General features: G+C 25.1%; 1 protein-coding gene across 5 annotated transcripts; it reads left to right on the forward strand.

Annotated features, from left to right (window-relative positions):
* LOC126897734 (splicing factor 3B subunit 3) lies at window positions 1-17,579 on the forward strand. 5 transcript variants are annotated; one of them, XM_050671557.1, is made up of 18 exons: window positions 41-115; window positions 1,464-1,491; window positions 2,166-2,414; window positions 2,652-2,822; window positions 2,900-3,072; window positions 3,142-3,396; window positions 4,533-4,774; window positions 5,852-6,030; window positions 10,242-10,397; window positions 11,203-11,510; window positions 12,245-12,400; window positions 12,485-13,290; window positions 13,358-13,474; window positions 13,550-13,715; window positions 13,781-13,993; window positions 14,055-14,204; window positions 14,592-14,789; window positions 16,922-17,579. In XM_050671557.1, exons 3-18 carry the CDS (start codon window positions 2,189-2,191, stop codon window positions 17,060-17,062), a joined length of 3,657 nt encoding a protein of 1,218 aa, XP_050527514.1. In that variant the 5' UTR covers window positions 41-115; window positions 1,464-1,491; window positions 2,166-2,188; the 3' UTR covers window positions 17,063-17,579. The 5 variants fall into 5 exon arrangements, with proteins under 5 accessions (XP_050527513.1, XP_050527518.1, XP_050527517.1 ...); XM_050671556.1 differs by lacking the exon at window positions 1,464-1,491 and having other exon boundaries at window positions 1-115; XM_050671561.1 differs by lacking the exons at window positions 1,464-1,491; window positions 12,245-12,400; window positions 12,485-13,290; ... (4 more) ...; window positions 14,592-14,789; window positions 16,922-17,579 and adding an exon at window positions 10,635-10,669 and having other exon boundaries at window positions 1-115; window positions 11,203-11,370.
* Window positions 17,580-18,305: the final 726 nt, after the last annotated feature.

Here is an 18,305-nt window from a genome sequence, read left to right on the forward strand (position 1 = left end):
TCAATTTACATATTGTATGGCGTGGGTTTAATGTTGTTAGCTTGAAGTAGTGATATCTTGTTTTATTTAATGAATGACCATGGCTTAACGTACAACCACATGGATTATTAACGAGGTAAAGAAATAAGCTTTTAATTTTGATTTGTTTAACTATAACTTTTATAAAACTGTTAAAATATAGAGAGTAAATTATTTACTTTGAAAGAAGACAATTTTATTGTCGTTTTCCTTTAAGTATACATACGATAGTGTTTTGTATTTTAAGGTTAGGTTATTGACATCAGATTTAACTATTTCAAAAAAATAATTTGATTATTTAGACTTAGTTTTTTCAGTAGAAATTCAGAAATATAAATAATAGGAAAGCCTCCTTATTTTAATTTGATTGTCAAGTAATTTTGATTCGTTAATTTTGTTGAAATATTGTGAACTATATTATATTATATGATCAATAATTGAATGACCGAATTTAGTGTTTTGCATTATTTTTTTTAAAAATATTATACATATCAATCTCCATGTTTTCTTTTCCTCCCGTTTTATTAAGGATATAAAAATAGTTTAATAATACTAGATGGGTTAGCATTTTATATTAATCAAAAATTACTTTTTAATTGAGAGCATTATAAGAACTTTTCTATTTTATTTGACTTTTTTTAATTTAATGTCTGTCTTATATCTAAAACAATTAGATTTTCAGTTCGTTTTTACTGTATATAGTAATGATTTAATGAAAACAATATTACTTCATTCTTAATAGTCTATAATTAAATCTTTACTTTCCTTATTTTTTATCTGACAATAATTTTCAATGACAAAGATTAGTTTTCTGCATTAGATTAATATAAATAATCATGTTTTTTAAATAGTTATTTTTTGTACCAAATAATTTTTTTCATTTGGGCTTCAATTACAATAACTATTGGCCTATTTAAAAAGTTGCAGATTTTTTTGTTTTTTGCTATTAGTTAACAATTTATTTTACTTCAAAGAGAATATGTACATCTAAAACTGTCCTTATTCAATAGTACAAATGTTTGAATATTGTGCATTTGTGTATTTTGGGTAGTAGATTATGATTTGTTTGATTGATATGTAAATGTGGCTTATATCACAAATTGATCTGGGATCCTTACTCATTAAGCGAGTTAAGTGGGTATATCCTACTCTAAACCTTATAATAATTGTCTCTTCTGTTTATATTGTGTCATTCTTGTACAATGATTTTAATGTTTCTTAGTTTGTTTAAAATAGGTGTCCTATCCCAGTAAGATTATCAAAGATCCATTATTTATTTTTAATTTCTTGTGTTGCTTTAGAGGTGGGGGTTAGGGTTAATTGTTGAAATAATATAGATAAAATAGCAGAGTTAACTTTTATGTTGTCTTTTTGTTACTGGGTATACTTTCGTATTATTATTTTGTGTTTTTGTTTAATCTATTATAATACATTATCTTTTTAAGCTAGTGATATCCCAATCACTAGGGCTAGGTAAGTTAACAATTTTTTTATCTCTTTAAGCTAATTTTAAAATTACTATGTTAAATTGAGTTAAAAGCAACTAGTTAAGTTTACCATTGTATTACCCCAAAAAGTAATTAATTACCTAAATTAACTTATTTTTAATTTTTGAATGTGTTAATGCCCAGCTTTATATGGTATTTATATGCTTAAATGAATAGTATTTGTTCAATAAGTTTAAAAAGAAGTCATTTTTCAAAATATAAAAAATTATTCCGCACTAAATTTGATTAACTAAATTAAAATAACTTAATACAATAATTAAAAATATACATTTAAAAATAATACTAACATTAATAATTGCTACAATTTCTAATTAAACAATTAAATAAAAAATACAGATCAGTGAAATAATTTGAAAGTAACAAAATTAATTTCATTACCTTCTTACTAATATTATTATATGTTGTGGACAATGTTAATGAGATAAACACCAAACTTCATTTTAAAAAATTAAATAAGCTTTGATTTTTATAATTTCATATGTAGTATTATTTATATTTTCAGATTTAATTTAATTTAATTTACTTAATGTTTAACTGCTATATGTAATCAGTTGCTTACATTAGATCTAATATTTAATCTTCAAACCTATTAGTGTATTTATTACGACATTATTTTAACTTTTTTATTATAATTTGCAGGCATTCAATAATTCATAACCAATATGTATTTGTATAATATAACATTGCAAAGAGGTAGTGGAATAACACATGCTATCCATGGAAATTTCAGTGGAGGTAAAGTACAAGAAATATTAGTTTCTCGTGGTAAATCTTTAGAACTTTTACGACCCGATACTAATACTGGTAAAGTCCATACACTCTTAACGGTTGAAGTATTTGGAGTCATCCGTTCATTAATGAGTTTTAGACAGTCTGGAGGTACTAAAGGTAAGAACTATTATTTTTACTTGAATTTCTATTTATCAATATACATAAAAAATTCCTATAAATTCCTTAATTGTAAGCCTTTATAAAGAATATTTTCTATGCTAGTTCTTCAATTTTTATTTTATGAAGTTACTAAAAATTATCTACCTAAAATCTAATATTTTTATATCATAAAAATGTTAATTTCATTAAATTAGTTGAATATTTCATTCTTGACCTGTAATTATTTCTTCGTAGATTACATTGTAGTTGGTTCAGACTCTGGTAGAATTGTTATATTGGAGTATTTACCTTCCAAAAATGTACTTGATAAAGTTCATCAAGAAACTTTTGGTAAAAGTGGATGCAGACGCATTGTACCTGGACAATATTTAGCTATTGATCCTAAAGGAAGAGCAATAATGATTGGTAAGATATAAATAATCATTAATATAGCTTTAACATATAAAATATTGAAATGTTAAAAACTAAAATTAATTTGATAGGTGCTGTCGAAAAACAAAAGTTGGTATACATTCCCAACAGAGATTCAGAAGCTCGCTTAACAATATCTTCTCCATTAGAAGCTAACAAAAGTAACACTTTAGTATATCACATGGTTGGAATTGATGTAGCTTTTGACAACCCTATATTTGCATGTCTTGAAATTGATTATGAGGTAATTTATAAGAATTTTATTAATGTTTTCTATGTTAATACATTACGTTAATCATATTTTTATTTTAAGGAAGCTGATTCTGATCCAACTGGTGAAGCTGTTCAATCAACCAGGCAAACACTAACTTTTTATGAAGTTGATTTTGGATTAAATCACGTAGTTCGTAAATATAGTGAACCTTTAGAGGAACATGCTAACTCTCTTATCTCTGTTCCTGGTGATAAAGATGGACCGGGAGGTGTACTAATTTGTTCTGAAAATTACATTACTTATAAAAATCAAGGAGACCAACCAGATATTCGTTGCCCTATACCTCGTAGACGAGTAAGCTAAATTTTATTGATATATACTTTATAAGATGAACTTTCTGCTATGTAATAAATTAAATCTACATGTTTTAATGGTGTCATGTTAATTTACTTCAGGATAATTGAGCACTGGATGAGTAGTTCCATGCTTGATAATTATTAAAGTACTAGATTATTAATAAAAATGGAAAATAACATGGCTGTGAATACAAATTTTTTTTTTTTGTCAAAAACTTACAATATTAAAAATACAAAATTTTTATGAGTAATTTTAACAATAATTAATATAAATTACATACTGGCTTTTTCTAAAAAAAATATTCCCCATAAACTGGTAAATGATAAAACAATATTATCTGCCCAAGCAATACAATTTCTATAGTTTTTTTTCTTCTTTAATTTGGTTTGAGTGAATTAATGTATAAAATAATAATACAAAAAAAAAAGTGTTCAGAAGATGTATTATTTTAAGAATTCCAAATTCCATAAAAATAATAAAAAAATAAAATACTATTATTTAAATATTTTACAAGACTGATTTTAAGTAATAATTATTTTTTACCATTGATTATTATTCCTAAGTACCTAAGTAATTTTTTACCAAAGCAGTAAACCCAATTATAATTAGAATATTAATTTTATTTTTAAAATATCTCAAATATGCACTAATGGTATCTCCTGTGTGCGAGTACTTTCCCACACCGGTCGTAATTTAGTGCTATAGTAATTTTAAATATTCATTAAATAATTGAAGTATATTTTCAATAATACAACTTCACCTTAGCAATATTTAACAATTAAAAATTATATTTAAGTAGTATTTTAATTTATAATTAAAAGTTTTCAAAAAATTTCACAAATTGGTAAACATTAATCAAATGTTAGTGATTTAGTAAATCTCTAGTGATTTACTTTTTTTTTGAAAATCCAATTATTCAGGTACTATTTTTGATAGTGTTCTAAAAAACTAACTATAATATAAATTAAATAGAAGTTCATACAATACTATATAATATTATACTATACTTTCTCACTAAAACCCCATTCTGTATGGTCATTATCTACTTATTATATATTATTTTAACAAATATTTCTAAACAAACGATTTTAAAAAGTATTTTGTAAAATTCATGTAGATCAATTTATTTGCAGAATGATTTAGATGATCCAGACCGAGGAATGATTCTTGTTTGTAGTGCTACCCATAAAACTAAATCCATGTTTTTCTTCTTAGTACAAACTGAACAAGGAGATATTTTTAAAGTTACTCTTGAGTCAAGTGAAGATTTTGTTACAGAAATTAGGCTCAAATATTTCGATACAGTCCCAGTAGCATCAGCTATGTGTGTTTTAAAAACTGGATTTTTATTTGTTGCATCAGAATTTGGAAATCAGTAAGCCTTAAATTTAAAATTAATTTAGTTATTAAAAAATAGTATTATAAATTAATGACTTAAGATTTTGTCTTTTTTTTTTTTATTTATATAATATTTTTTAAGTTCATCCGTTATGCCATGTCAGTTTTTTCAAATGGGAACACATATTTTATATTTAATTAAAGTTTTGAGATTTTTACTATTTTTTCCAAATAGTAAATGGTGTTTGAATTTTCAATATATCTTCATTATTTTTTAGATACAAAACTTATATTTTGAATTTTAGAATTAAAGTATACGAATAAAAAATATAAGGAATTATACCAACCCGTAGCTAATTGATAAAAATTTATGTTTTCTATTTCCTCGACTTGCATATGTTTTATATAATAATTAATTAAAAAAATTAATAGGAATTTTGGGTGACGAAAATATGAAAAACAAAATTCATTTTAACTTTTTTTATGAATTAAAAACTATAATCATGAAGTTAAATTCAGTTAAAAAATATTAATAGTTGTTATAAATTATCTTGCTAGTCATCTTACAAGTATCAAAACATATTTTTTATAGTTAATCAATGAAATAATTGTTTTTTATTAACTTGCATGCATCATTATTCAGTTACATGTAAGAGTTATATTGTAATTTTTTTTTTTATCAAAGTATTATTATATTACTGAATAAATATTAGAATTAACGAGATAACGTGTAATGTAAGTACGTTATCTAGTCACATATCAATAAAATTGGTAATTGTATTTTACTTTCAATTATGTGTTGTATAATAAACGAATTGTATGGCCAAAATTATACAAATATTGACTTCATAGCGTACGTATAATAAACAATGTGTTTATTACAACATAAATAAAAACGGCAGATAAAAAAAAAATTAATATATCTTTGAATTTTTTAAAACTATTTTACTAATTAGGCTAAATAAAAAACTAGGTTCTTTTTTCTTTGTAAACTCCTATTACTCGTAGGCCAAGAGCAATGACCCCTTAATTCTAAGCATATTACTGAATAGTTAATTTATTTTTTGTAAATTATAACTTATATTGATGTTTTAATGTATCATTCTTATTATAGCTATCTTTATCAAATAGCCAACTTAGGCGATGATGATGATGAACCAGAATTTAGTTCAGCTATGCCTTTAGAAGATGGTGATACATTCTTTTTTGCACCAAGACAAATGAGAAACTTGGTATTGGTTGATGAAATGGACTCCTTGTCTCCAATAATGGCTTGTCAAGTTGCTGATTTAGGTAAATATTAATTTTGTATTCTATTTAAAATGAGGAATTTTTATGTCAATGTGTTCTGGTAAAAATCAATTGTATTGTTATTTTTAATTGATTAACCTAATCGTAAATTTAATACTGTTAATGTTAATTTTTCTATTATTAGTATAAATGTAGGAAAAATATACATTTTACAACAAAAAGTTAGTAGTATGGGATCTTTTTACTTGAAACAAATTTATTTATATTTCAATAATATATAAATAAAGCTAATTAGGCCTCAGTGTATCCAACCATCTTACCAGTCGCAAATTAATATTTTGCTACCTCAATATTGGTTGGTATATAAACTCGTTTAACTATCCTACAAACAGTATTAAAATTAACTGCTTTGTGTGGAAACACTCGATACACAGTAATTTACAAAATTATTTCATTTTTATTGACCTATTATTTTAAATAAAAAATTTTTTCAAATAATGATTACCCTGCTAAGAAGGTAATGTGTAATTTATATTTTTAGTTAAATAGGTAATTATGTATAATATAATGTTTTATTACATTTATCCTAAGACATATATACAAATTTTTACAACGATTATCATTACAATCAATTATTTATGAAATAATAATTTTTGTTATTAAAGTAATTCATGGTATTTTTATTTTGGGTATAGGTTACAATCACATTACTATAATACTGATAATATTACATTGATTCCTATAGTAAAAAATCTGTGATGTTTAAGCAAAATAAATATAGTTTAAAAAAACACTCTTTTAAAGTATATTGAACTAAAAATTATTTTTAACTTTATAGTTTCATGTTATGATAGTAGTTACTATCAATATCATGGTTGTAATGGGTAACGGGAAATCAGGGTTCGATTCTAGGGAGGGAGCTGAGAAACGGCTACCACATCCAAGGAAAGCAGCACGCGTTCAGGTTAGCGTAAATATTGAGCTTTGGCCCCATACTGAAATATTTATTTGGAAAAAACTCGCGTAATTATTCATCATTACCACCTTGTTTCCCAAAAATAACTGCTTATTAGTTGGGACTTCAAAAATGTGGGTAAAAAGGTTCATGACCAATATGTCAATAGAATTTATTAAACTTCTAAAAACCTTGGTGCTTTAAATAAACACAAAAATGTTTAAATACAAAACTCAAAACGCAGTTATATAGAACTTAAATTTTTTTTATTCGAGTTGTTCTTATTTGTACAATAAAATTGTAGTAAAAACAAATATTCATTAATATGAATTATTTAGAAATTAATTCGATTTTATAGATTATTTAATTCGTATGTTAATATATTGAAGAAATTAAAACAAAAAAATTATAACGCTATATATATATTATACGAATTGGACAAAATTAAAATAATCTTCGGAAAATATCACGGCACTTTCGTAGGCGATTTCCGGCAAGATTCTAGGGCGTCGAAAAGTTAGCAGCGTTAATGGCGACGATACGCGGATCGGTTCGATCGTGCGTCACATCAGGAGCCGGTGGCGTACATCATCGACGTTGCCACTTTAACAACGGGAAAAAGACTCAACGTATCATTTGCGGCGGATCATCATCGGCCGTGCGGCACTTGCTGGACTTTACACCGTGGCGTATGATCACTTATACTAATAGTATGGCGACGGCTGATAAAGGTTGCACGAGTGACGGAGCCGTGTCTCAATAAAAATTTATTTACATATACATATATATATATATATATAATTGATGACACGCGCGCGTCTACGGGTTGGAAAATATTATTTTTGACGACTGGAGAGCTGGGTGGGGTGAATGCGTTACGACCGTCTAGTCTCGTGCGCGTGAAAAGTTACAAACTACAAATAACAAACATACATGTGAAATTAATAAAAGCGTGTTAAAAACATAAATGTAAAATTATAACTTTTGGAAAAATGAAGTTGAAACTCACATTAAACATAATTTTTATTTAAAAACAAAAACAATCCTTGTAAGTTTTTACAGGTGAAGAATGGGTAAAAATGTAAACTGTAAGTTTCAATTTAATTTTTCCAAAAGTTGTAATTTTCATTTAACTTTTTTGCCTGAACATTGCAGAAATTATTAAAAAAAAAAAAAATCAATCTTGATTTTTTCTTAAAAATTTATCCTGATAATTATGTTATTAAAGGTTAGGAAACTTCAGTTTTAGATGTAACATTATGTTTCAATAAATCTTAAATCTTTATTATTTTTGTAGCTCAGTTTACTTATTTGTAATTACCTTAAAAATTTTTAACTATTAAATGTAATTAATAAAAAAAATTAGATATTCTTTATATTTGGAATGATCATACATTTTACCCATTAATACTGATGTCATAATGATGTTAGTGTTGAGATGTTTTTAAATAATTCAAAATTTTATCTTATAATATTGTTGATTTTTTAAGTTAATGAAGTAAACATTATCAACTTAAAACTTAAAATAGAATTAACTTTAAATTGTTGTTTCAATTTTATAAATATTTTGTTTCTGTGAAGTATTATCTATCAAAATGTGTTGTTGATTACAATAATATAGAATGAAATATTGTTCCTTACATTTTTTTAAAGTAAAACTTCTTTACATAGGGTCTGAAAAAAAGATTATCGTCTATCACAAATAGATTGTATTGTTTTATTAGGTGATAGTTTAAATTATATTGAACGACGAATGTATAAGTTCAATAAATATGTGTGTTAAATAAATGTTAATGTTTCACGAATGTTTGCAATTTATTGTAATAAAATAGATTAGTTTAAATCATAAATTTAATTTTTAATATTAAAATAATTATTTTTAATTTATACAATGCTTTTTTTCATATAATTTATTACTATTACACATAAATTTATAGTTTATGTTAATTGCTTACATTTTAAATTAAATTAATTAATGCTGTTTAAACAACAATAGTTTAATTTTCGAAAATAAATTGCTACATATATTTGATATTATAATTTAATTTATTACTTAAATTATTATTCTTATTTATTTGTGTTCTCGAAAATTGAAGCATGTTAATTAAAAATGCATTAAATAATTTTGATTGTGCATAAAAAAGTTTAAAGAAACCACAACAGATGCAATTTTACACAATATCTTCGTAATGTCCAATTAAAAACATACATTAGTTATTTCAGTTACCATAAATCCATTATATCTTTCGTGACAATAGAATAAGAAAATTAATAATATAAATGAAAATTAAATTTTAGGTAAATTTTTTTATTTTATTCTAATATAAACCTAATCTATCAATTGAATGAATGACTTATAGAAGTTTTACTTCATCCGCCCATACTCATCACACGCGCTGGATTTTTTCTCCTTTAAAGTATAAATGTAAATATAAATAATTATTTCCAACAAGTATTATTCTAATCTTAGTTATAATATTAGCTGAATTGTCAAATCATTGTTGTTTAATTTAATAGGTGAAACCAATCTATCACTTTTACTTATTATTTTAATACTTTAAGCATATATACTAGTTGGAAAAGCAATGACATAAAGCGATATTTTCCAATTAAATACAAATTGGTTGGGTGGAATCTTTTGTAACATTGTCATTATTCACAAAATTTAAATAAAAGCTTTTTAATTAATAAAATTTATTTTATTTAGTTATTCTAAAAATGATGATAAAAATACACAATCTAACACTGATTCTATTTTGATGTTCGTGTTAACCTGCGGAGCTGATTTTTTAATTAGGTCACAACATCTCTTTATTAAATAAATCACAAAAAAAAATCATTTTAAATTGTTATAATTAAGGTGTGGCGGCTTTTAACTAAAATTGCCTTATATTATGTATTGGTGATGGTGAAGAAGGTTAATATTTTACCTCTTTATCTAGTAAAATGAAAAATACTTTTTATTCAATTATATCCAATTTGGATTTCTTCTAAATGATGTTAAAAATACACTAATCAACACTGATTTTAATTTGATGTTAGTGTTAACCTGCGGAGCTGACAAAGAAATCTAAATTAATTTTTATATAAATTAATGTATCCAATTACCTTACCACTTTCAAAAATGATATTTTGAAAGTTCAATATTAGTTGGTAAATCAACTTCTTACAATATCCTTCTGCATGTTGTGTATTATTTAAACTAGTAGAGTGGAAATGTTCGATACAGTTTATAATTATTATAATATATTCAAGTTTTACAAGAAATTGATAACAAAAAAAAAAAAACAATTTTTAGCCGCAGAAGATACACCTCAGTTGTATATGGCTTGTGGACGAGGGCCAAGATCAACTTTAAGAGTATTAAGGCATGGTCTTGAAGTCTCTGAAATGGCTGTATCTGAATTGCCAGGAAACCCAAATGCAGTCTGGACTGTAAAACGAAGAGCAGATGGTAAGCTTTAATTATTGTATTGTCCCTATAGTTTTATTTTTACTTTAATGTCAATTTTTTTCAAATATTTAAAAAAAAATTGAAGAGAAGATAAGCATCAATGTTTTTTCCTCCCAAAACATCCACTCATAAGTTCAAAACTATTTTTTTTACAAAGTCTAAAATATCCAAACATTCATTAATGTACTGATGAATAGGTTATAAAATCTATCAAACATCAGTTCGTTTATTTTTCAGGTATTGAAACAACGTTTTGGCCCCATATCATGGAGGTAAGTCCCCTAGAGTTGGATGGGAGAGATAGCAGAAAAGTCCATATTAAATTATTACACAGTACCTCAGCAGACATAAATATGTGTTTATCATATTAGATTTTGTAAGATGAACCAGAGTAATGAAAAACCCATAAATAATATTTTCATTGTTTCAGCCATAATAGTTGATGAATCTTATCTATCAATGAACATGAACTTGACTTTTTCAATGCTTAAACTAAATTATTGTGAAAATGATTTAGGTTTTCATTGTGTAAACTTTAAATTAAATAATTATTGATTTTGAATGAACTATTTTTAATTATTTAACAGTTATATTTTCTGTCTAACTTTGAATGTTCCGTTTAATTTATATTTCAAACTATTAACTTAATTTAGGATTTCAAGGGTATGTCGATGACTCGAGAATTATTTTTTTTTATATAGAAATAATAGAAATAAAAACATTCAATCAACTGTTTTTGTTTTATTTATTATTATTAATCGAAATTATAATGTAATCAGTTTATCTCACAATTTAATTTTTTCAGAAACCTACGATGCATATATCATAGTGTCATTTTCAAATGCTACTTTAGTATTATCTATTGGAGAAACTGTAGAAGAAGTCTCTGATTCAGGATTTCTAGGAACCACACCAACTCTTTCTTGTTCCCCATTAGGCGATGATGCAGTAGTTCAAATATACCCAAATGGTGTTCGCCATATTCGCTTTGATAAACGAATGCATGATTGGAAAGTACCAGAAAAAAAGAAGATTATTAAATGTGCTGCTAACCAACGACAAGTAGTTATTGCATTAGGTGGAGGGGAACTTGTTTATTTTGAAATGGATCCTGTAAGTTGAAAAATCGCTATTATATATTTTTAACAAAATAAAATTATATTTGAATTCTTATTTCAAGAATTCCAATAATGGGAAAAAAAATTACGAAAATTATATTAATGTTTATTCAAATGATTATTATAAAATAAACTTAACACAATAAATTTTATTAAATTTAAAACGATAAATTTAATGATACAAATTAAAATTATTTAAAACCAAGCTATTGATATTATAATACATGAGTAGTTAGAGTTGGTTTAATATTGCTAATACTATATCCAAATTGTATTTAACAATGTTAATAATAAATCCTTGTTATCTATTATTAATTCTACTACATTTTGCACTATTCTATCATATGAATTATTTTAAATTAAATAATTCAAAAATATGTAAACATTGAAGTGCTAAATAAATAAAACGACATGTCGCCTTCTAAAAGCCGATATATGCTCATTGAAGTGAACCATGTTTGTACAAATTTTTATCAGTTAATTATGAGAGTAAAATAGTTCTAATTGACAACTCTTGTGAACTTTTAATACAATTAATATTTTTAGTAATTTTTGCATTATTTGACTATGTTAAAATCATAAATTTCAGTCAGTTTTTGATGATGAAGTTTCAACAAAATATTAATTTAATCAAAAGTTCAAAAGAGTTGTTAGTTAGATCTGTTCCATTTTGTATATATCAAATTAAATATTCAAGAATGTGATTTTGATTTGTTTTTATTTTTTTAGACTGGACATTTGAATGAACATAAAGACCGCAAAGAAATGAATTCTGATGTTCTTTGTATGGCTTTAGCTAATGCACCATCAGGAGAACAAATGTCTCGGTTTTTAGCTGTTGGATTATCTGATGAAACTGTTCGAATAATATCACTTGACACTACAGTAAACTAATTTAATATACATTTTTATGTGGTTTTATATTAAGATATATATATATATATATTTTTTTTTTTTATATATATATAGGATTGTCTTGTTCAGTTAAAAATGCAAGCTATACCTGCCATGCCTGAATCTTTATGTATTGTAGAAATGGGTGCTAGTGATGGTGGTTCATCAGATGAGCCTGGAATGAACTCATTGTCAATGTTATATTTAAATATTGGCTTGCAGAATGGTGTGTTGTTACGTACAGTATTAGATGGTGTTACTGGAGAAATGGCTGACACAAGAGCTCGTTATCTAGGTGGAAAACCAGTAAAGCTATTTAAGATCAAAATGAGAGGAAATGAAGCTGTACTTGCTATGTCAAGTAGATCTTGGTTAAGTTATTACTATCAAAATCGTTTTCATCTCACCCCTTTATCATATGAAAGTTTAGAATATGCATCCGGTTTTGCATCAGAGCAATGTCCTGAAGGTATTGTAGCAATATCAAGCAATACCTTACGAATTTTAGCTCTTGAAAAATTGGGAGCTGTGTTTAATCAATTATCTTTTCCTGTGGAATATACACCTCGTAAATTCGTTATACATCAAGAATCTGCTCACATGATAGTAGTAGAAACTGAACACAATGCATATACTGAGCAAACCAAAAAACAAAGACGTGTTCAAATGGCTTCAGAAATGCAAGAAGCTGCTGGAGAAGAAGAACAAGAATTGGCAAAAGAAATGGCTGAAGCTTTTTTAAATGAAGACTTGCCAGAAAGTATATTTGGTGCCCCAAAAGCTGGTCCAGGAATGTGGGCCTCATTAGTTCGACTGTTTAACCCAGTTCAAGGAATAACTGAAGCTGTTTACAGGTTTCCACAAAATGAAGCAGTCATGAGGTTTGCATTTCACCTGTTGTATTATACTCAAATAATTACTTAATATATTTTATGGGAAATTTTTTAGTGTTGCTATAGTTAAGTTTTCTAGCTATCCTGATTCACAATTTGTACTTTTTGGTGTAGCTAATGAACTTAACTTGAATCCCAGACATGTTACTTGTGGTTATGTGTACACTTATAAGTAATTATATCAAAAATAATCTAATATATTTCATTAAAAGTAGTCCATAGTTTTAATTTAATTTTTAAATTTTAGAGTTAATCCTACATGTACATCTTTGGAATTAGTTCACAAAACAACAGTTGATAATGTTCCAACAGCAATATGTGGGTTTCAAGGCCGAGTTTTAATTGGTGTGGGTCGAATATTACGTCTTTATGATATTGGAAAAAAAAAGTTATTACGTAAATGTGAAAATAGGGTAATATATTTAAAAATATTGATAACTTAATCTTATAAACAAAATGACTTGAATAATTTATTTAGCAAATACCACTTTTAATTGTTGGTATTCGAGTTATGGGCTACAGGATATATGTCAGTGATGTTCAAGAAAGTGTTTATATGGTACGTTATAAGCGTGGTGAAAATCAGTTGATTATATTTGCAGATGATACACAACCTCGTTATGTAACTGCTATGGAAATATTAGATTACAATACCATTGCAACAGCTGATAAATTTGGAAATATTTCAGTTGTACGTTATGTATTAAGTATTATAATTTAAAAAAATATTAATCCGAATTATTTTATCCTAGATAAGAATAGCTTCATCAATATCTGATGAAGTAGATGATGATCCAACTGGTAACAAAAGCTTATGGGATCGAGGATTGCTTAATGGTGCATCTCAGAAAGCAGATTTTATTGTTAACTTTCACATAGGTGAAATATGCACCTCACTTCAAGTAAGATATAACTTATTTAATTTTTTTTTTTTTTTTTAATTCATTAAGATAATTATAAACTATTCATAATAATTTAGCTTTATTGTCTGAAATGATGATTTTTTATTTAAGACACACGTTAGACTACTGAAACTAAAATGATAAATAATAAAATCTGATCAAAAAATGTATTATCTAAAATGAAGTGTATAATTTAATGTAGTTAATAAAAGTATTCTTCATTGATAATTATAGTTTTTATTTGCCACACGTTAGACTAATGAAAATTAAATGATTTTTCAATATTGTCTGATCAGATAGACCACTTCCATTGTTCATTCGAATATTATGTATTTTTTAATTTAGTTGCACACTAAATTTACAATATGAATTTTTTTTTTTTTTTAGAAAGCAACTCTTATACCTGGTGGTTCAGAATCCTTAGTATATTCCACTATAACTGGTACAATTGGAGTTTTAGTTCCATTTACAGCACATGAAGAACAAGATTTCTTCCAACACCTTGAAATGCACATGCGTTCTGAAAATCCACCATTGTGCGGACGAGATCATCTTTCATATAGATCTTCATATTTTCCTGTGAAGGTAACTTCTAAAGTATAATGTATATTATAAAATTTTGACAAAAAGTAGTTGGTCATTTTTTTAAATAGCCATTTTTAGCTTCGATGCGAAGCTGAGAAAGTATTAATTTTACTATGATGTGTTTTTTTTTATTTTTGTGTGTGTCTGTTACCACTTTTTTTAGTTCTCACTGGACCGATTTCTTTTAACGATACATCAAAAGATCACAAATTGTATCTAGTTAAAGACATTATCCTCAAAAATTGTAAAATTTTTCTTCGTCCCCCGTAAATAAAATTAATTTTCGACATTTTTTCAATTTTTTTTTTTACTTAAAACTACCATAACTTTTTCAAAAAATGACTAAATCAATATAATTTACATATATTTTTTTATAGATACATGATGTCTTTACCTATTATTTGATATATTTTTTTAATCTGACTATTCACCTACCCACAGGATGGTATTCAAAATGACAACTTTTCACAAAAATTAACTTTTTCAACTTAACTTTTAAAAGTGTTTCGGAAATACTGACACTTTTATATATATCTTAAATTTAATTTAATATAATATACTTTATTATGAAAAAAGAAATTTCGGACTTTATTTTGTCTTTACGATGAAAATATTCGTATATTACACTTATAAATCATAAAACTTGTAATCAAAATATAAATAAGGAGATAGGAGATCATGTAGCTTTTGGAATAATTTATCAATTTTTTAAAATTAATTGTATCTAGTCAAAGACATTATCCTCAAAAATTTTAAAAATTTCCCTCATTCCCCTCGTAAATGGGGAAAATCTCCAAAAAAATTACAAATTTAAAAATCTCTAATTTTTGACATTTTTTTATTTAAAATTGCCATAACTTTTAAAAATAATAAAATTGATATAATTATTTTTTATATAGATACATGAGGTATTTACCTATCATTTGATATATTATTTTTATTATTTGACCTTTACACCTGCCCCCAGGGGGGAATTAAAATGAAAACTTTTTCACAAATAATTAACTTTTGAAAGTATTCCAAAAACTGACACTTTTATATATATCCTAAATTAAAGCTTATGTAATATACTTAAATATGACAAAGAAAAATTTCAGACTTTAGTTTGTTTTCATGGTGAAATCTAACATCAAAGTTATTTAAAAAATTAAAATTTTTGTAAAAAAATTATTTTTTTATATTTTTAATTTTATAATGCTATAACTTTTTGAAAAATGTATGGATAAATACAATTTTTAATGATAAATACTATTTATAAACTTCTTTCATTTGTCATACTTTTTTTTTTAATAAAAACCATTTCCCTTTATATGTTTATATATTATAAATATATTACACTTATAAATCATAAAACTTGTAATCAGGATATGAATAAGGAAATAGGAGATCATGAATCTCCTATAATCTAATATTTTGGAATAATCCAACAATTTTTTTATATAAAACACTGAACATATTTGAATTGAGGTGTTTTTTATGATAGTGATTTTAATCACTTTCAGATATCATACTTGACCCAACTGTGCCACATCACCACTGTGCTACGACCACCCCCTTGTTCTAGGTTTTTTATTATAAATTTTGATGAGCCGATAGCAACTTTAGTATAAGTACTTATTAAGTTACAAGTATTTTAATATATAGAGTGGGTATGTAACACAGGTGGTGGATACATTTCGTACTCTTGTATATTTATAACGCATACTGCAACCATGCTACATTCGTACTACTAATCAACAATTTTTTTCAAACATCTCATTTTAAATTATTTTTATTAATTATTGAATAACTAATGGTTTAATTAATAATGAAATGAGATGCTATATGCCCACTGTGTCTTCAATTGCTTTCAAAAAGTACTTATCTTAAAGTTGTAAACAATTCATCAAAATTGGTTATAAAATTTTTTTTAAAAAAAATGGCTAATTTGAAAAAATAAAAAAAATTGTTTTATTCTTTATTATAAAAATAAAAAATATACTTTTTAAATAGTTTAAGAATGAAAAAATTGTTAAAAAGAAATTACAACAAAATGAATTTTTGAATTAAAATTTATTAGTTAGATTTGTTCTATTCTATACAACTGATATGTGATATTAATTTAAATAATAAACAAATATAATTTTTTACAGAATGTTTGTGATGGAGACTTATGTGAACAATACAATTCTATTGATATAACTAAACAGAAAAGCATAGCGGCTGACTTAGACAAAACTCCAGCTGAAGTATCTAAAAGACTTGAAGATATGAGAACGAGATACGCATTTTAAAATATTTAATTAAATTGTAAAAAATATATACATATAATTTTTTTTATTTGTATTAGTTCCTTTACTAATTTTGTTTTAAAGAGTGATAATAGTTGTAATTAATTTATTCTGAAATTAATTGTGTGAATATTTTTTATTCAGTAAAATTTTTTTTCTTTTTAGGCCCATTAAAGGCCATAGTGACCTCTTCAATGGGTAGGTTTTTTAACAATTGATACTCTGGGACAGGTGGTTAGTCAGTCGCCAAAAATAGAGATGGAGACTCCAATTACCGCTCTGATCTCTTATGCGTCAAATCCCTACCCATGACACAGTTTCAAACCCAAGGCAGTACGCTTAATAATGTAATAAAACCACTTAACACTATTTGTCTTATGATTGTGGTTTAAATAAAATTAAACAATTTTTTTTTAATTTGCAACATATGTTACATTCCTTTTGTAGTATTAATGATAAAATGGTGTTCTATGACAAATAATTATTACAACCAATAAAATTCAATGTTATATAATGTATACCTAATAAATATTTTCTATTTATATATTATCATTTAAATTGGAATAACCTAGAATACCTTCAACAACAACGAAATACGTTCATGATGTTTATGCATTTCAAATTTGCTTTTATTAGATCCAGATGGCTTGTTTTTCTTAAGTAATTGTAGTTAAAATCTTCAGTATTAACTATTTTCTGAATCATTGGTCATATTTTTATCTCATAATGAAATTTGAATTTTTTATGTTAAATAAGCGATTTATTATTTTTTATAATGTCATTTTAAATTATCTTAATTAAATATTAAAAAAACCAACAATGATTTAATCGATAATGAAATAGAACTAAGTTATCCTACCTAATCTGTTAACGATTCTATAAATATTAATTATTAAGTTAAATATCTTATCATTTTAGTTGTATTAATCTACAACACCAGTAAAATATTAGTTTTGTTAAAGTAAATGTTTGACATTGTTGAGAATTATTTGTTCACAAAAGTGATAAAATCTGTAAAACTGCCTCATGTTGACCAATTTGACTTTTATGATGTAATTTATCATAAATAGCACTCATTGAAAAATGTATAATATGAAATCATGTATAAATTGTTTATATTAAAGATTTCCAATTTTGAATAATAAATTTAAGACTTGGATTATTTTTTATTAAACAATTAAATTGTATACTACTGCCATATTATAAATAATTATACCTACTTTTATTAAAATTTTGCTTACTATAC

Source organism: Daktulosphaira vitifoliae, unplaced genomic scaffold (assembly GCF_025091365.1).
Source record: "Daktulosphaira vitifoliae isolate Bord-2020 unplaced genomic scaffold, ASM2509136v1 Scaffold_2, whole genome shotgun sequence".
Taxonomy (NCBI): Eukaryota; Metazoa; Arthropoda; class Insecta; order Hemiptera; family Phylloxeridae; genus Daktulosphaira; species Daktulosphaira vitifoliae.